Here is a 20,570-nt window from a genome sequence, read left to right on the forward strand (position 1 = left end):
TAAGCAAATGGCGCGCCGTGGTACATGGGCATCTACAAGGTGCAATGTACTCCTTGCACCTTGTAGATACCTATGCAACTGGGACGACGATACACACAACCTATTCGAAAAATATTTGTTGAGAACAAATAGCAATGAAACGATGGCTACAGGGGACACCGTGTAGATGCCTACAAGGGGTAGCTACAAGGTATGTACATGGGTATCAGTACCTTGTTGCTACCTTTTGTAGATACCCTTGCAGACATCTACAAATTACAAAATACCACTTGTACCTTGTAGATAGGTATCTATAGGGTACATGGGTGTTAGCACCTTGCAGTCATCGTTCCATTGCTATTTGTTCTAAACATTACCTTTTTTCGAATCTGTTACGCATGCCCTCGTCCACGTTGCCGGTTTAGTGGCGAGTGGGCCGGCGATACCACCGACTGGTCGCAACGCCGACTACGGTTGCATTTTAAACCTCAATTTTTGCCTTCGAATTTTGGGGATGAACAAATACTGGCAAAAGCATTTTTTTTCTATTGTCAATATTCGCTGAAGGTAAGCGAAAATTGTGGTCTATCTACTAATTACATTGGTCCAATGTTTTAAGGGAAGCCTCTGAACAAACTTGTTATAAGGGAATTATGAGTGATTACCAGTATATTTGCTATGGGGGGTCATTCCACATTAAAGCATATTGATTCAAATAAATATCTACCTCCTTATTACGGTTAAGATCGAAGGCTCGGCCCCTTCTACGCAGCCGGATGTTCCACTCGCAGCGGCGGCGGCTCCGTGCACGGTTAGCTCCTTTGTCGGTGTGAGACAACACTTCGGTATTTCACCGCGTGCCAGACATCCAATTCTACGCGACTGCCGGTCGGTACCTTGGTTCTCACGGCTTGGATCAAGGCCGGAGGCTGATGATGAGCACGTATGACGTGATCTGCTCAGTGAAGGTTGCGTGGGCGAGCTGTATGGTTGTACGGTGAGAACGCCGACTGCACGTCCGGTCGAGGAATTCCACTCATGATGCGTTGCACGCCAAGGTGGTGTTCTGCCGGACTTGCGTTCTCGCGTTCTCACGGTCGAGTCCTGGGCCTGAAAATCCGATGCGCGCAGCCGGCGCCAAGTCTGAATTGCGGTCCGGGACTGCAAGAAGCCACAACATCCTCTCCAAGATCATCGACCGGGTCGAACATGTGACTCCTGGACAGGTGTGCACTCTACACCAACGCTATGCGAGGATGTGTGTGATGAATCGCGTGGATAGGTGGAGCCTAAAAAGCGGCTCGAAGGCTATTGGACGATCAAAAAACAGTTGAAGTCCCCAACTCTAGGGATCTGGGGACGACGGACTGTATTTAAGCAGCCCACGCACGGTTCCTGATACGCTCTATATTTTACGCTCACAATATGCCTCGAGTTCGACGTTCCTGCACTCCTGTAAATATGTAGATAAATCTCATATCTAATGTCTTGTCTGCCATAAGCCTCTGCCCATTCCTCCAAACCTTCTACTGCTGTCCACCTCTTCGGGACAGGACTTGAAGAGGTCGACGAGAGTAAGAGCTGAACCGAGGGTTCCACATCTAACATTACAAATGCAGCCGATTGACCTTGGAGAATTCTCCAAAAATATTAAATCATTAGTTTTCGCTGGAAGATTACTAACACTATATGACCATGGCCTATTAACGACTAGCCCTCCATGCGCTGTTGATCGATCAACTGCACAAAACAGGTCCCGTGTTCGAGCTCCGGCGCAGACTGAGTTTTCTTCAGAAACTGCGAAGTTTTTGTGAAACCTTTATAGCCATTATTTCAAGTCTTGTGGCTCTGCTTGGGTATAATGTGATGAGTAATTACTCCTTTGTCTAAAATTAGCATTATCACATCGCCACACTTTATGGCAGGTTTGACATCATAACGTGGAGTTTTTTTTTAGGTTGTATAACTGCTAATACTGACAAAGAATTAATTGTTGAAATAATATTTATGACTTACACCATAAAAGGATGCAAATAAAATCATTTGGCCCCCGCTCATAGTTCATAGGGTGTTGCAAGCTAAAACATCGCAGTTTATCGTTATATTATATGTTTGTTTTTTGCACGAAGGATAAGTCACTCGAGGTTGACACCTCTTCAGGTGCAGAAACCACCTGTAATAACAGCCCGTTTGCCCATCAAGTAGGAACACCCGGTGGTGGCATGGATGTGGACGATATATGCATTAAAATGTATGGTGTATGCGACAGCAAACGGCGACGTAGTAACAATGAAATCATGCTATGTAAACTTCTTGTTGTGAAGTGAGCGGCAGTGTCCAGACGCTAACCAAGCCATCATACTGACGTAATACTGGTTTGTTCTTAATAGGCGATGTTGTTTTTTTAAATAAAGAACTATATAAAAGGGGCTATACCCGTAGGCTGTACTGTTGGCTCGATTTTACCTTAAGGCGCACTGGAGACCTTTACGCAAAATTTAAACCAAGTCTCTTTCAAGCAGGTGACGTCATACTATGTCGTCAATGATCACACACTATGTAGAGTAATGAGACTAACTTAGAATCTCATTACGATGCTAAGAAACCTGCTCTGCCATTTATTATATTGCCGCGAACTATTGTAATCTTTGCTTGCTGCTGGCCTCTGCTGGCTCGTCTCTGCTCTTATCTATGTTACCTTAAGCCTAGATTGTCCTCCAATTAAGCTGCGCACTGAAGACGCCACATTGGGTCCCGAAAACAGATTGTCCTCTGGAAAGAATGTCTTTCTGCGTTAAATGTGATTGAAAACTCATTTCCTTGGTATCTTCTTTTTTTTTTTTTTTTTCATCTCCTGAGGGGAATCAGCTGCTGCATTTTATTTGCTTGCTTCTTCGACTCGCTAGAAGCAGTAATTGCTTCTGACAGCTCATCGAGGTCGGCTGATGCAGCGGCAGGCTCTGGGCTTCGCGAAACCCCACCGGGGCTTCCGCGTTCCTGCCGACGTGCTTCCTATCACAGCGCGTGGTTGTTTTTGACGTTGGGTCTCGAGCGAAGCTGCATCAACGACAGGGGAAAAAAATCCAGAGTGGCTCATCATAATGTTCCATCGCTGGGTATTCGCGCTGACCTATTGATTTTTTCGCCTAGCCTGCAAAACAGACCAGCAGTATACTGAAATGCTTTATTTCTTAGCTAGACTCATTGTCTTCCCACACCCCCACTGCTTTCCACCAGATGTGACTTGAGGGAACTCTCCGGACCAGGACGCATTTTTCTTTACCTGCGAGGTCTCCGAGAAAGCTGTATAGCTATCCTTTGTAACCTTATGGCAGCGCTAGGCCGGACTTTAATGAGTAGTTACTCCCTTATTACAAATCTACTCCACCTTAGAGGATTCCCCTAAATATTTGACCAAGACGCTTCTCTCTATTTGCACCTTGCGAGTAGCCATATTTTGTGTTTGATCGTTATTTGTAAGTGGCGCAAGCAGAAAGGGGGAGGGCCTCCAGCACCGCTTTTGTTGAGAAAGCCGATAAAGCACGATTACTTATAGTGCCAGTACTAATCATTGTGGCACCATTTACAGCACCCACACATGCCCTGTTGCTTGTTGGCAATAGTACCCGCCATTGCACACAGTCCAGGAAGGCCCACCAATCAATGACGTATACATATTCTCGGGTTTATTCAGTCAATTCCACATTGCCCTTACCATCAGCGAACCAATAATAATAGGGAAATTAGGTACTTGTTATGTAATACGGATGCCGGAAGCCAACAGCCACTGGCATCATTGAAATCATAGGGAATTCGGCTGCTCGGGTGATAATACGAGAGACAGCCGACATGGTTAGGGATGTGGAAGCAACTGTAAGAGAAACAAAGCGACGAATTACGTCGTGAAGAGAAATCTCTGTGAAGAATAATAGACTGTAGGGACACATACCTATTTTGGCCAGAACACTTGCGGAAGTTTTTCTTACGGACAAAGGGGAAGCCACGTATTAGAATAAAGGAAGGGGATTTCTCGATTTCGACAAATGTGAAATAATAATACTATTATGTAGATAACTGACCTGGAAATATATAAAACGTAACGCTATCGATTTAAAGCATGTCTCCCGTGGGATCGAAGCCACAATCATCGATTTCGGAGCTAGTGACATTTGGGGCTGTTTGCTCCCTTCATATGCACTACCGTGCTGTACGCTACGAAGTTCATCGCGGTTGACCGCTATAGCAGTAGATCTATACCAATGGGTGCCGGCCGCCCTGATAGAACATCGGTTGTTTCGTTCCTGTGTTGTACACAAATATAGCCAGCAAGCAACTGGATTGGTACGGCATTACAAGGATCGGTATCGGCATCGTAGAAGGCTAGCAATGTCAGCTCGTCGTCTTCAGCATCAAACGTTCTACAGACCGATCAAACAGTGGCTATCGAATGAGTCGTATATGCATAAAATACTTGGCGGGGTTTAACACCGCTTAAATCGACTAACACGCACTAAATCACTGTTTTGCATGGTTTTACTCGGTGATGTAGCATTGTAAGACTGGCACAGAGTTCGGCTAAGTGTTAAACATATTTGCATTACTTTTTGAGGAAAGGAAAGACGCAGTCTCTGTCTTCCTTCCCGGCGGACAGCTACACTTACTATTAACGGCATACAATTGGAGGTCGATATGTCATCGGTACGAATCTTTGTCGCAAGCCACCCGGCAGATTGGCAATCCGTTGGATGCTAAATGGCAAGCGAAATGGTATGACGTCACCCTGAACGCTGCGCAAAGAACTTTCGCCTCATAATTTGCATACGAAATTACGTACTATTTTTGTTGTCGCTTCCTGTCCACGCACTGTCCACACTAGGGAGCGTATACATGTTGCACCGCCAATCTAGGGTGGTGGCGTAACCTGTAGACTGTCTAGCCCACTCTTCTCGCTCGCGCCACTCATGCTGCAAATAAGGCTTCGCTTAAAAATCGAGTTCAAAACGCGTTCATGTATTGGGATACCTGTTTAAGCACCAGCTGCAAAGGGGCGACTGGAGGATGTTGAGTGACACACGGGGCGTTCAGTTGAAAGTCTCCGGACACACGACTAGTCGGACAAATGGGTCACTCGTTCCATCAGTCATCCGGCTCGTGCTGAGCCTGTAAAATAGTCTTTACAAAAGCCTGCTCAAGGGGATAACTGGAGGCCTGCCTCTATTTATAGTTTTCCGTCTTTCTAAAGAAGATCTTTGCAGATCACAAAAATATACATTTCCGAGGACTCTATACAAAATGTTTGAGGATCCTTAGGCCTTCAGGATTTCTTTTTACTGCTTGTCTTTGTACATAGCCCCAGAACCTCTACATTCTGCTTTTCCATTTATTATAGGCTTATTTGCCTACTTATCTGTGTGCTTACATACAATTTATCAAAGCGTCGTGATTGAAGCTCAAATAAATCAAATAAATTCAAATTAAATTAAATTTCTGAAGAGAAAAGGTTTATTTATACCCTTGGAATCACGCTGTTTATTATGCAGGAAGTCAGAAACAATAGACCATGTTTCTTTTCATATGTTGAGAAGGGGTTTATCTTGGGGATGTATGAATTACAAAGAACACTAAATAAAGATTTTCCGCTAGACCCGTATGGTATCGGGTACTTATGCGTAGATAGTGAGGATGGGGTACCATTTGATTTAATTATGCTCATGGTCATCTGCTGTATATGACACTCGAGAAGAGCCGATTACCATTGTCATAAATACACACGACCTGCCCGAGATTATTTTAGGGAAAGCGTAGACTGGTTTTTGGCAATACAGGAAGCTACTGCGGAATCTCCCGAGTGGCACTCAAGACTAGAGACTGTTGTGTAGGCGTGAATTTTAATGTAATTAACCCGGACCCATGCTGGCTGATCACGACGGTGTCGTATGCAAGGGGCGTTTGGTGTGGTTTTTGTTGATTTTATAAGGGTGAAATGCTATTTATTTATTTATTTATTTATTTATTTATTTATTTATTTATTTATTTATTTATTTATTTATTTATTTATTTATTTATTTATTTATTTATTTATTTATTTATTTATTTATTTATTTATTTATTACACCTACATAACCCGTGGGGCATTATTCTAGGGGGATTCCAAACATTGTATCCCATAAGAATGAAACATTAAGGGGAAAAAAGTAAATACCGAACATAAAGAGAGCAATAAAAAAATAATACATCTAATATACAATGCAATCTATAATAAACAGTGAAAAATGTAACAAAACTCGAAGAAAACATACTTCAACCAGGGCTGAGGAAGGAAAAGATGGTGGATGGGACATTGACCACTCTTTCGAGCAGACGATTCCATTCGTTTACTGTGAAAGAGAAAAATGAATAGACAGAAACATTCGCGCGGCAAGCAATCTCTATAACTTTTTTTTTTTTTTTTTTTTGTAGGGGAAATATAGCGTGGAGTTTTTTAGGTAAATATTTCTGCATATTCCAGTGTCACCATAAAATACACTGTGGAAACTATTCAACCTCAAGGATTTTCTTCTTTGGCACAGGAGTTGCCGCCCAAGCTCGGTTTTAATGTTCGTTATGCTAGCGCCAGAGTTATAATTGTTAGTAACGAAATGTGCGACGCGGTTCTGAATACAGTTAGTTTGTTAATCAGGTTATGTATATGTGGCACCCAGATTGGGCCTGCGTATTCTACAATAGGGCGTATATTAGTGGAATAGAATGCTTCTTTGAGGGTAAAGAGTGAAATTTTGAAGTTTAGCCTGAAGAAATGCAATACAGTACCAGCTTTGTGAGCCAAGTAGCCTACATACTTGTTCCATGAACAGCCAGACGAGGAGTATACGCCTAAATTCTTGGAATTATCATTCAGCACACTCAAAGCAGTTGCTATTATTGTGGTATTAGGAGGCGAGGGCTGACGTTTTCATATGAACTGCACATAACATTTCATGATACTGAAGCGCATTTTCCTCATATCACACCATGATGGCAGATAATTTAAATCACCTTGCAGAACGCCAACGTCACATGAATTTCGAATAGATCTGTAAATACATAGTCGTCAACGTACAGATGTATATGAAACGAGATTCCCTCAGTATGACCATTGATATAAGTTAAAAAAGAAAAAGAATGTCCCTAAAACTGATCCTTGTGGGACAGCCGACGTCACGTTAACAAATGAGGAAGATGTCCCGTTAGCTGCAACACACTACGTTCTTTTTGATAACTCATTTTTTACTCACTGATATATTAAGGCCAGGCAATAAAGAAATAATATGCCGGCAGTCTAGTACTATTGTGCCTACTTTTCCTTCTGGCACAAGTTTTAAAGCCCAGTGGCGGCAATGTTGTTTTTTCTTTATGCACAGTTCATGCGGACGTGCTCTGTCTACAAATCCTGTCCACAATTTCTGTTCACAGATCCTGGCCACGTCACTTATGAGCCCAGAAATGCTTTCGCATCATATAAAAAAAAAAACTCTACCCTCTTTCCTCCCCCCGCAGGTTGCGACACAGGCTTCGGCCACGAGTTGGCCAAGCGACTGGATGCGGATGGCTTCCAAGTGCTGGCCGGCTGCCTGAACCCGACATCAGAGGGCGCCACCATGCTCAGAGACTTCTGCTCGTCCTCGCTGCGCGTGTTACACCTAGACGTGACCAGGGAGGAGCACTTTCGGCGCGCCTCCAAGACACTCGCTGCGGAACTGGGCCTCAGAGGTCAGTGCTGCCGCTGGCCCAAGCTCTGTCGCGACGTAGTGCCAAGCCATTTAACTCAGTGTCAACGCGGAGCTCACCCTTCCTGGAGCAGCACCCGAAAGAAATGACCGGGCGCCTTGAAAGAACGGTGTTGAATATTTATCCAGCTACTAGTGCATATCAATGAAAGCACACGTTACGTTGTTATTCGATACATCTACCTCCAGCGCCGATTAGAAGAACGAGCCAAGATGATAAGGGGGTGATCTGTGCAATACAACAGATAGAGATAAAAGTTAAAGAACTAGGACACTCCAAATTAGTTTATATGAATTAGAGAACAGCTGAGGGTCGTATATCAATTTATAGGAAATAAGAAGGAAGAAAGCAGCGTGGCTGTTGAGTAAATGGCAGTGTAATACCCAAGTAACACAAACCATGGGCCCAAACTTTGGTACCACGTTGGCAATGTCCTTCCCTACATAGGAACAGTGCATTGCGAAAGCTCCTCAGCGTTGGGCCGATGGTTTGTGCTGACTGGGTAATTTGCGCTGATTCCATGCAAAATATCACCGCCGAGCTAAGGCAGGGAAGGGCTCTCGTTTATATGGAGTTATATGGAGTACATCGAGTAAGTATAGGCTCATAAAAGGACAATGTTATCGGCGCGACATAAATGGCATTGGTGAGGAAACATAGTGGTGTCTTTGAGTTCTTTCCTTAATTGGTGCCTTTCTTCCTTTCTTTCTTATAGTGCTCCTTTTTTTTCTCCTTGTTGCGAACTCTAGACCACCAAGAAATCTAAGCGCATTTCGGACACTGCGAACTAAATAACAACGGGAGAAATAAGATTGGGGCAGTGTGTTCGTTCCCTTATCTTATCTCGCTTTTTTTTTACAGAAGCCAAACGGTTTAAGAGTTCTTTCTTACTTCGGGGAATTATAAGAACGACACACGAAGTGCTGCAGCGCAATACATAGGACTACTACACAAAATATACATGAATTTTCTGGTAGTTATAATGCGCACGCCTCACTCTTGACTCAACAGTGACCTTTTGAGGGAACAAATGAAATTCAACAGAGGCTTGATTTGTGCTAGTTACCTTAAGCTTCTAGAAAACGGCGCAGGAAATTTGACAAGGTGCAAACGAGAGAGAAGCTTGTACTGAAATTAAATGCTCTTAGTTCCACCTGTTAAGAGGACAACAAGAAAAGTTGTTTCTCTCGAGCCAAAAAACGTCACTGTGCTTTCGCTTGGCTAAGTCGCAGCCTTTGTCGGTGGCCCCAAATTAGCTGCCCTTAGCCTCCTCCCTAAATTTGCTTCTTGGCAGTACAAGTGAGCTCTACCCTGAAGCCTCACGTTTCGCATTTGTAAAGTAGGCCCTACCGCACGCGATATAATATAGTGGTGAAGCCTACTTTCAAGTGCCGTTTGATAGTAGATGGCGCAGAAAGCTCAGACAGCATGCTTTGAGAAACAATGGGGGATTCAATTGACAGTTGCGGTGACATAAAAGAGCGGTCAGCTTCTCTTATATGAACTCATCTCGTTAGTCAGGGATGCAGTTTAACATCTCTGGTAGCGAAGTTTTGACAACGCGTTACCGCAAGCGTACAACCAGTAGCCAAATCCGCCGTCTATGTACAGTGCGTTGCACAATTAGATGCGCGCAGTAGATTGATTCTTTCGGCTAAAGCGCGGAATCCTTGCAGCTCAAATTTCTCACAGAAATAGCATTTTGTCGGCAGTATATTTTTATACCAAAATTTGTTTGCGGTAATTGCCTGATTCGATCAGAAGTCTGATGTTTCTATCACACACGGAGGAGTACGAAGAGTGACAAGCTGAGGCTGTTTGCAGCAACTCTGTCACAGGAAAGGAGAGGCGCTCGTTGTTTGGCGGAAGGTTGTTGCAAACAGCGTGAGACGACGCCACCAGTGCCATTGCTGGGGCAGTGGCTTGTCATGATTCGTACGCCGCTGCGTACGATAGAAACATTCGACATCTGATCTAATCAGGCAAGTCTCCCAATTAAATTTGGTATAAAATAAAAATACTGTCGATCAAATGCCATTTCTGTGAGAAACTTAAGCTGCAAGGATTCCGTGGTTTAGCTGGCAGAAACAAACTACGGCACGCGTGTAATTTTGCAATACACTGTAGATGGCTCCTCGAGGCCATCTGCGCATGCGCTGTAAGAAAAAGCCGGTATCTGCGCACAGCAGCGCTATCTATGAACAGGAACTTTCGCGACCAGATGAAGTGACGTTACGTTCGCACTTTAAACAAAATAGAGTGCAAAGGAAGCTCAGAGTGCAGAGTTAAGCTTGTAACACTATCTTTGAATGCCTACGCAGGCCTGTGGGCGGTGGTAGCCAACGCTGGCATGATGAGCGCCGGTGAGCTGGAATGGGGCAGCTCCGAGGCAGCACGCTACCTGTTCGAGGTGAATGTGTTCGGTGTGGTGAACACGGTGCGCACGGCGTTGCCCTTCCTGCGTCGGCAGTCCGGGTCCAGGGCCATCATTGTGGCCAGCGTCGCCGGTGAGTGCGCGCCTACACACCGCTGGCGAGCCTGTGATAGGACAGAATTTTGTCCGATTTTATCCAACTCAAGAACCCAGTGGAAAAACACTACAGAACCATGCCAAAATTACGACAAATTGTTCCCGCAGTTCTGTCATAAACATCAGATTTTCTGTAGTTCTGTTGTACTTTTCAGTATTTCTGTTTTTTTTTCCTGCACTGCTTTTCTGTTCTCTGTAGTTCTGTAGTACTTTTCTTCTATCTACAGAAAATTATGATGTCACTGCAGAATGGTCTGTTGTAACAACAGGTTTCCTGTCAAAAAACCGCACAGAAATTTTATCGTAAGAACAAAACTATTTCTGCAGCTTTTCCCAACTAGGAGGCCCCCAGAAGAAAGGTTGTAAGCATCGCTCTTATAAAAAACAGCACCATATTGTATTGCTATTATTTTTCCTGCTAGTGTCTGGCCGTGTATTCTTGTATGCATGTCCCGGGGATCTGGTTTCTAAACGGCTGCGGCGGAAACGTTTCAGTGCCGTCAAAACGCAAGGCGCTCATTTACTGTCGATGTCAGCGCATGTATGCAGATGTCATTGCAGATTAAAGAACCTCAGGTGGTTGAAAAAATCTATAGTCCTCCATGGCGATGTCCCTCAAAGCCTGAGTGGACTAGGACATTGAACTCCATGAACCACACTAAATGTATTATATGCATGTCTTAATGTACAATGTACTTTCGAAAGAAAAAGAAGTATATGTACCACGAGGGCATCAATTACACTGCATTGCCGTGACACAGTCTGTCAAATATTCCAATGTCTTAATATGGGCAAAAAATTTTCTCTCTGCGTGTGTCTAACTCCTGCCACAATTCTGGCACATCCTGTTGTCGCTATAGGCGAGGTAGTTGCATTTAGTTTTTCAAGACGTACCACATCTGCTCCCGACAGTAGTCGTTCGCGACGCGTTGGTCTGACATAACCTAATTTATAGGGGAAACAGTATTCGCTAGAGCAGCGTAACGTGCCATGACTGACTTGGACATCCCTCATCTAGGCTGTACAGAACGCTGAATATTCGCAGCGGTTGGTATGATTTGGTTTGCAGGGTTTAACTTCGAAATTCAACTCAGGCTATGAGATACGCCGTGGTGAAGGGCTCCGCAAACTTCGACCAACTTAGGTTCTTTAAGGTGCACTGACATCGCGCAATACACGGGTGGCTTGCTTTTCGCTTCGATCATAAAGAGGCCGCCTCGGCCGGTATTCGATCTTGTGTCCTTGGGTTCAGCAGATGAGCGCCGTGACCGCTGAGCCATCGCGGCGCGGCCTACAAGGAACGTGCAAATTCTCTCTAAATAACGTTCTTTCAATTCAAACACTAACGTGCTACCCTCTTTGACATTATATAAGGTCGAGTGACGTACCCGGGCCTGGCCTTCTACTGTATGTCTAAACACGCCGTGGTCTCCTTCGCCGACGGCCTTCGGCGCGAAATGCGCAAGTGGGACATCCTCGTATCCACCATTGAGCCAGTCCTCTACAGGTACATTTTTCCAGCTGTGTTGTGTTTGTGTGTCTGTGACAAACTTTTGTAAATGACGCCGCCGGACATTTAATTTAAGTCAACACGCTGACCCTAAAAGACTCCAATTATCTCCAATACGAAAAACAATCTCATAACATTGAGATAACCGTAGCTTGCTCGAGAGGTTCTTCTTTAGTTTCTGCATTTGAGTGTTCTATCGCCTGCGCAGTAATGGCGAGCGCTAACCCCACAGCGGCAACGACCTGTTCACTTCTGTATGCATACGTTAGAACTGTATGCTTTTCTTCCTTAAACGGTGCCATTGAACATTTGTAACGTGATATAGCGTTAAAGGCCTCGTTACCCAGAAAATCAGGCGTCATTGTTGTAAACAAAACATTACGGGCATGACAGTGACAGGTGGCAGTTGGTGGCTGACATGACCAATCAGTGATTTTTCTATGGTTTGTGTGGCTTAACATGACCACATCATATAAGAAAGATAGGAGCAGCTACCAACTCGAGTTGCGCATTTGAGGTGGGAAAATGGAATAAGAATCAACCTTCCAGGGCTGTTGCATGTCGGGTACGCACGCTAGCCCTAGAAATTCATACGGTTTGTTTGAGGCGGGCCTTTATATGCCTATGCTATCATATCAATTCCTTAACGGCATAGCTTAAGCCTCCCCCGTGTTTTTTTTTTTTTTTTTTTTTTTTAACTTCACTCGTCTCTTGTCCACTTCAGGACCAAGATGGCACAGCCAGAGCACATCCAATGCACGGTGGACCAATCATGGCAGGACACTCCAGAGCCCGTGCGTGAGGCTTACGGCAAGAGCTACTTCGAGAACTTCCGCTCGCGCTGTCTCGATTTCCTGGCGCGGCGTTGCCGCGAGGACCTGTACGAAGTCGTCGATAACATGGTGCACGCCGTGAGCTCCCGCCATCCACGCCGATCCTACTTCTGCGGCGGTGCGAGCGACAAGTTCCGCATTGCACTGATGCGCTTCATGTCCAAGGGGACTGTGGATCGATTGCTCTGCACCATTAACCAGAGTCACGTAGGGCGCTCCGTCTCCGACGGTTGATCGTGACTACGACTGCCTGTCCCGCCGCTCCTTCCACAAGTTCCTTTCCTCTCGTCAGAGCTTCATTTACAAATGACCTCTTGTATACGGGTGCTACAGTTTGAGTTGTACAATAAACCTTTTTTTTGTTTCATTAAAACGTCGCCATAGCATGTGGTGTGCAACATACATTGGTTCCAGGAATACATTTCCGGAATCACGTGTGACAGTCCATTTTCGATGGCAAATGTTGGCTACCATTTGTTTTGACATCTGACGAGTACCTGCACAGATCTTCCTTTTTCGTGACTTTTTTGTACGCCGGTGCCACTGCGCCCAAAGTGTACGGTAAGCTTTTTGATACATATAAGCACGATTTCAGAATTCTGCGGGACCTTTCTTCTCCAAAGGCTTAGGGTGATGACAACCTGTCCTGCACCTTTCACAAGTTACACCTTAGAGCTTCTTTGTGCTCTGACCTTTAGTTGATATACGGATGTGATTAACAATCTGAGATGCTTTGTGAAGTTTCCTCTAAGAGTACCTCTCCATACTTAAGCACAATGCTCAATATCAAGCAAGTGTTGACGGTGCGTGACGCAGTGCCCCCACCTTATGAATATTTCCTCCACAGAGGTTTTCTGCTAATTATCTTTCGCATGTGGCTGCTACACAGAGCATTAACCGTGCAATGAACACTTTTTCTTATAGTAACTTTTCATAGTCGCATCCAACTCGCCTTTGCCAAAGACTAATGAGAGACACCTGCCCAGCGCCAATCATTAGTTCTTCTGGAACAGAAATCACTTGCCAGTGCCCTCAGGTATAAGAGTGCTCAGGTATATGCCTTAAGCTATGTTCAGAGTATTAGCTTTATAATACAATATATATATTTTTTCAAAGACGCCTTACCTTTTAGTCCTGAGCATTAGGCAGACATCAAAAAGTGGTCACTATTAAGCACTGGCTCGGGGAGCTTGCGCTGAACTTTGACATTTTCGAAAGATTCCTTCAAAATACTGAAACGCCAGCGGTCGTGTGAAATAGCTAAAGATCTGGGCTGTTTTACATGACAAAACGATATAAAAAAGAACACTTTGTTATAAAGCATTGGACGACTATGACTATACTTCGGAGTTTTAATTGAAAAGCTTGCATTTTTATGCATATATTCTTAATATAGGCACGTGGTCCTTTAAACTCCTCCTTTCTTTTTATAAAGTTCAGGGCAAAAATCAAACATATTTGTTCCTTAAGTGTGAACTTCCTTTGTGATTGGTCATAACTATAGCTCTCTCGTAAAATTAAAAGCGAATGAGGCAAATGAAACGAAAACTGCGTAATGATAAGACTTGTTTTGAAGATGATAAAATTCTAGAACATTTAATTTGCGTTTCTAAAATGCCTTTATCAGTTTTCGAAAATAATAACGAACGAGTTTCGGTTGCCTCTTTCAGCTTCAATTTGGCGTATGTGGCACACGCACAAAAAAAAAAAAAAAAAAGCCAGACAATTTCGACGCATGTATAGAAAAGGGAGGGCAGACACCAGGGCCCGTATTCCGAGTTTGCGTCGTTATTGAAGTGTCGCTATCTCACATGATCTCGAGTCATCTGATTGGTCGAAACGCCGGAACATGATGTTGACACCTCTTCCGGTTCCGTAGTGGCAACACCCGGTTCCGGCGTTTCCGCCAATCGGATAACTAAATACTAAATATAACGTAAAAAATCTGGAAAGAATACAGAGAAGAGCTGTCAGGTTTATTTTCAATAAATATACAAGGTCTGACTCCCCAACCACTTTAATGGAGACAAATAAAATTGAACTACTTGAACATCGAAGAAGAAAGCTTTAATCATCAGTTATTACATAACAAACTCGGTTTGGATCCGTCATCATACTTAACGCCGGCACCAACCAGACAAACTCGTCAACACCATCCCAGTTTCCTAACCCCTATATTCGCTAGAACAGACACTTACAAATTTTCGTTCTTTCCACGCACAATAACAGATTGGAATCAGCTAGTTAATCCATTGTCCCATGAGTTTTAACCAATTGCTACTATACTGTGTTGTCTTTTTTTGAAGTGTTGCGTTTTCTTTTGTGCCTTGATTGGCTTGTTCACCCACCCTGCTTGGACTCAGTGTCCGAAGTATTTTGTAAATAAATAAATTTAAAAAAAAAACTAGAGGTCACGTGAGATAGCGGCACTTCGATAACGACGCAAACTCGCAATACGGGCCCAGGCCGCCTGTTAATGCGTTTAATCCTGGCTGTCCCCACGTTTGTCATTGTCACAACATGGCGCTGTCTCTCCCCCGCGCCCCATTCCCAAACCTCGTCTTCCTCCTCCTTGTTTGACTGAAAAATCTGCAACAGCATGCCTTTATTGGGGGAAAGACAACTAGCGCTGCAAATGCGATGCGGCGGGAAATACGGCGAACAAGCAAACTCACACAATCGACGTTCACACCCACTGACCTTCAGCAAGAAAACAGGATGGTAGTGGAACTAGTTCTTCAGCAGCGCCTGTAATTACCCAAACAGCGGTCGAGAGCCATACCTTCAATCAAATAAAGGTTTCATTCATTCATTCATTCATTCATTCATTCATTCATTCATTCATTCATTCATTCATTCATTCATTCATTCATTCATTCATTCATTCATTCATATAAGAAAAAGAATCTTAGCGAATAGTTAAAAAAATCGTTTCGGCAAGCAGCATAAGTGATTCGCGAAGAATTTTTTCCAAGGTCACCTTTTCTGCAAGTTCTTTTCAGAGTTTTTTCTGTTTGCAACCACGAAGGGTGGCGAGGGGAGAGAGAAATTTTTAAACCTAATTTTCCACTCTAGGATATACTTTGGCAACCTCTGATCATCGAAACAGCAGCGGTGCTCGATATACCAGAAAGAAACAAAGTGTTTTCTTGAAATGACTAGTTGCTTGTTTCCATGAGCTTCGAAATTGCGTCTCTTCTTTTTTTTTTCAATGAATTTTACATGCATACTGCCTATAAGTCATTCAGTAAATTATTTACCTAGATATCTAGTTAGTCGCTGTTCAAGCCAACAAGTGATGGCTTAATAGTATAGGGATTTAAGCGTCTCTGAAACACGCTAAATGCGTCACAACTAGCCTGGTCTTAAAGTTTTTAGCCTCAATCGTAAGTAAAATGTCTGAGAGACATTTTTCTTTCATTAACAAAAACACGAATTGGGCCAGAACTTTACGTTTTGAAATTGTCTTCTCCGTTGTGTGATCATCACGTTAGACGACGGTGAACATCATATAATCAGCAATAAAGCACTCTGAATTGTTTCCAGTGTAAATGGGTTGCCTGCGCTTCTTTCTTCAGTCGTAAGCACATCAAGGCGGGATCGTGTTACTGTGATGACGTGACGCTTTGTTGTAAACCGACCTGGGAAAACCTATGAAAACATTGGACATGAAAACATTATACTACCTATGTTGGCCATAAATTTGCTACGTTAAGCGTTCTTGATCATGCCCTTATATAGCCACCGCATCTGCACGTAGAAGAGGACGAAGTGGGCTTAGCGCGAACCCTAACCTAACCTGAGGACACAACAACAACCCCTCAGAACAGAGCAGCGGATTACCAACACCTGGAATTTCCTTGGAATGTGAGGATGTGCATTTCAAAGCATGCGAAATGACCATGGCCCTTTGCGTTCCAGAATACCTCGCCTAAATGTTTATTTATGTACTGAGGGTTTCATAATTTCAAAAAGGAGTTCGAACCCTTCATTTCCTGCTGCTCAGGTTCTTCATCCTGCTGCATGTCGTCGATGATCTGTTTCGCATCAGGTGCACTTGCCAAAATCCAGCGTAAGAACATTCCCTGCTGGGAAATGCCCAGAGGACTCGTCATACAGACAGGCGCGTGACCCGCCTTGCCGGAGTCAGTGTGGCGACGTGCCTAGACACATGCGTGACAGAATGGGCTATTCCCCTCCTATTTCCAACCACCCATAAGCGCATTTTTATTTCGGCTGAATGCTTAGAGAAGCAGCCTAGAGTTTTAACGAATAAAGTACCACTGATTCCGGTTGCACTCGATGTACACCATCACGAGTCCTTTTGGTTCGTGAAGTCAAGGATTGATCTGCTGACTTCTGGGAGCGATAACTGGTAACACGACCAAACGTCTTTATTTCGGAGGGAAATTGTTTACGAACGCAACGTTTTGCGTATCGTAAGATTGCAAGGCAGCAATCAATGCACCCTGCATCCACCCATGGGACGCTTGTAATTCGTTTCCATGTTATTGTAAAGAGTTCTATTGTTTATATGTATGTGTCAGTATTAGGTATTCGTCGTGAGCAGAGAACATATTTTAGAATTGAGGTCTCACTACGCCTCGGAAGATTAAGCTACATACTTGATTGCAATACGCCCTTCATTGTAACATGTACTCGTTTTTAAAGGTAAGAAAAAAAGTGTAGTGCAATTGCTTTGAACTCCCAATGGTTGTCAACTTAGATTAGTCTTTTCACGTGGTGCAACCAACCTTTATTTAGATCGCTAAATTATCACAATAAAGCCCAACCCGACGCCTTCTCCATCGGCTTTCTCGAAGATGCGCGTTTCTTCGAAGAGGCAATCCATGTTTCTTTTTTTTTTTTCAGAGTTTGTTATCGAGTAACTGCTAGGATTCATTTCCATCTGAGCTAGACCTTGCTACCTCCCCCACGTATATTTATGGAACATCAAACGCACATGATTACACGCATGTTCCATTTGCCCATGCACATATCGTCACTGTATTTTAAAACGCCAGCTTTTTGTAGTTCGTCTCTCAGCTTTGCTCATTCCTACTGTCGCCATATTCAGCGCAGACCTTGACAGTGCACAACATCCCGCTCTATGATTACATCATAGTGTGTTTATTCATTTCTGGGAGTTATAGTGGTGGTGGTGTGCTTGCCCTTTGGCTCAGTAAAGTTGTCACTGCCAAGAGGCTCTGGAGAAAGAGAAATAGAGATAGAAATACAGATAGGTTAACTAGGCGATGCCCAGTATAGGCTACTGTACACGTGGGGATAGGAAAAAGAGAAAAGAATAAAAGAAAGAGCGTCAAGAAAAGGAGCCTGTCACATGTCCAGAGATCTATAGTAAAATGGATATAGAGCGTACACTTAAAGTCTAGACCTCAACCCGGAGTCCTTTAAAAACTTAAGGAACGCCTTCACTGCTTTCCTTTCTGACGAAGGTGTGGTCCAAGGGTTCAGAATCATAGCTCCTGTAATATGGCGGGAGTTTAAGCGGCGGAGTGTAACAGTCGGGAAGGCGCGCTCACGCTCAAACTGAGGGGGGCAGTCACAAAGCATGTGTGGAATCGTTTCAACACACCCGCACTGCTCACACGTTGGAGGGTCTAGGGCTGCACCAACTGCCGGCAACCGGGTCATCGCTACGATGTTTGCCCGCATCCGAAGCAATCAAAATGCCCAAGATGTGGCGTCGACCATGGAGCGGACCATGAGGGACTCTGCATCCCCCAGTGTATACTGTGCGGTGGTGAACACTTAACGGGAACAGGATGGTGCAAGGCGAAGCAACGCGTGACACGGCTCCGGCACAGAGATTCCGTTGGACAGCCTCGCCTCAGCGGAAGCGCTTCCAGAGAACGCTCTTCACGACGGACGCGTCAAGGCGACACAACTGACGAGAAGCGCATGGGAATCACGTGGGCAGAAAGGGTCGCCCGCACTCCAGACAGTCAGGCGGAGGAGATGGCCCGGCTCAGGGAGGAGGTAAGACGCCTACAGCAACACCTCTCCCACTCATCCTCAACCTTATCCCCTTCATTGCACCCAGATGCCAACTCAAATGTTCCTCCTCCCACCACCCCCCTAACCACACAAACTCCATCCCCTCCTGCTACTCCCCCGTCTAAAAAGAAACGCATAGAGTCAAACAGCGACACCGATCCTCTAGCTGAACTAGAAGCCCGCTTAGAGGCGAAATTTCAAGCAAAATTCGAACTCTTCCAGCAAAAAATGGAAGAACGATTCCAAACCCTAACGGCCCAGCTAGAGGCGCGGCTAAACACATTCTGTTACCATCTAACTGTTAAAGTAGAAACGATGGTAGAGGGGGCAATTACCCGCATAATGAAGGTAGTTGACGCCAGATTGGCTACACTCCCCATCCAACCATCCCCCACTTCTTTCTTCCCAAGCCATCCCTCTATCCAACCACCAATACCCCCCTCCGTAGCACCCCAAGTGCAGCATGATGGCAGCTCATCCTCACTCCCTCTCCAACCATCCCCCACTTCTCTCTTCCCAAGCCATCCCTCTATCCACCCACCAAGCTATCCCTCTATCCAACCACCAATACCCCCCTCCGTAGCACCCCAAGTGCAGCATGATGGCAGCTAATCCTCCAATTCTTAAGGGCAACAACAACCCACTAATAATCTGGCATTGGAACTGCCGGAGCATTAAGCGAAAGCGGGATCCTCTAGTGCAACTTATTACTAGCAACTCGTCACCCCCAGACCTTATACTTCTACAAGAAACTCGTATAGCACTCAACATACCAGGATATACAGCATACCATGCACCTAGCGTGGACAAGCCCGTGGTTACAACCTACATCAGACGCACACTCAGACACACAATACACGACTATACACACGAGGTAGCACACATTACCGTAGAAATTATACCGAATGATGTTACTAAAGAATCATTAATAGTCTCCAATATATACAACCCTCCTAGTAGCCCCGCATCTCGTTGCGCGAATCTAATTAGGACCATAGCAAAGGAAGCCAAGAAAACACCTTTATTAATAGCGGGGGACCTAAACTGCGCACACGCTGATTGGGGATACAGCCGTACAAACAGCAGAGGAGAGGTTCTGTCCAATCAGATACAGCAGTCACAGCTATCCGTACATAATGATTTTGAAATGCCCACCAGACAGGGTACAGTTGGTATTATGGATACCAGCCCAGATCTCACGCTCGGCAGACACATCCCGCACCTGAAATGGGAACGAACCGGACACACATTAGGCAGCGATCATTATATCATCGCCCTAACCCTTGAGGGACCACAGTGCACGCCAAAGACATATAAGCATCGTTTGGTGAACTGGGAAAATTTTCGAAAACAACGACAAAACACCCCTGCTGAAGACAACATAGAATTAAGGCAATGGGTGCGACAACTACTTCAGGACCAGGAAAATAATACGCAGGTCATTGATACAAACGAAGATGTGCCAACGTTAGATGCCAGAATGGCGCATTTACTTGAGGCCCACCGTAGTTTAAATAAACGGTATGCCACACAGAAGCACAACCGCAAACTTAATCAGAAGATTAATGATCTGGCCACCCAAATTGAAGACTATGGAGCGCAATTGTTTCAGCAGAATTGGACACAAATATGTGAAGGGCTAAAAGGAAATCTCACCACAAAGCGTGCATGGCACCTACTTCGGCACCTTCTGGACCCAACCCAGAGCAAGACATATACACGAAACATAATAGCTAGACTAACCCATCAACACAGAGATGACACAGATGCCCTACTAGCTACTCTAAAGCATATGCACACCACCCCGGGTAAACCACAATCCCTTCCCTCCTATGCAGGAGGACCAAATGATATATTAGATGCTGCAATAACGACATCAGAAATACGGGCAGCACTTCACAAGCTCAAGAACACAACGCCAGGCGAAGATCAG

General features: G+C 44.6%; 1 protein-coding gene across 2 annotated transcripts in view; it reads left to right on the forward strand.

Moving 5' to 3' along the window:
• Positions 1 to 13,005, forward strand: part of LOC146189196 (17-beta-hydroxysteroid dehydrogenase type 6-like) — a 29,910-nt gene extending 16,905 nt beyond the window's left edge. For both annotated transcript variants that reach the window (XM_084604083.1, XM_084604084.1), the window contains 4 exons: positions 7,516 to 7,728; positions 10,068 to 10,253; positions 11,651 to 11,783; positions 12,511 to 13,005. In XM_084604083.1, the coding sequence (XP_084460209.1) occupies positions 7,516 to 7,728; positions 10,068 to 10,253; positions 11,651 to 11,783; positions 12,511 to 12,853 (875 nt within the window). In that variant the 3' untranslated portion in view covers positions 12,854 to 13,005. The remainder of the gene's footprint in view (positions 1 to 7,515; positions 7,729 to 10,067; positions 10,254 to 11,650; positions 11,784 to 12,510) is intronic.
• The last annotated feature ends 7,565 nt before the right edge of the window (positions 13,006 to 20,570 follow it).

Source organism: Amblyomma maculatum, chromosome 5 (assembly GCF_055883805.1).
Source record: "Amblyomma maculatum isolate TAMU_Amacu chromosome 5, ASM5588380v1, whole genome shotgun sequence".
Classification (NCBI taxonomy): Eukaryota; Metazoa; Arthropoda; class Arachnida; order Ixodida; family Ixodidae; genus Amblyomma; species Amblyomma maculatum.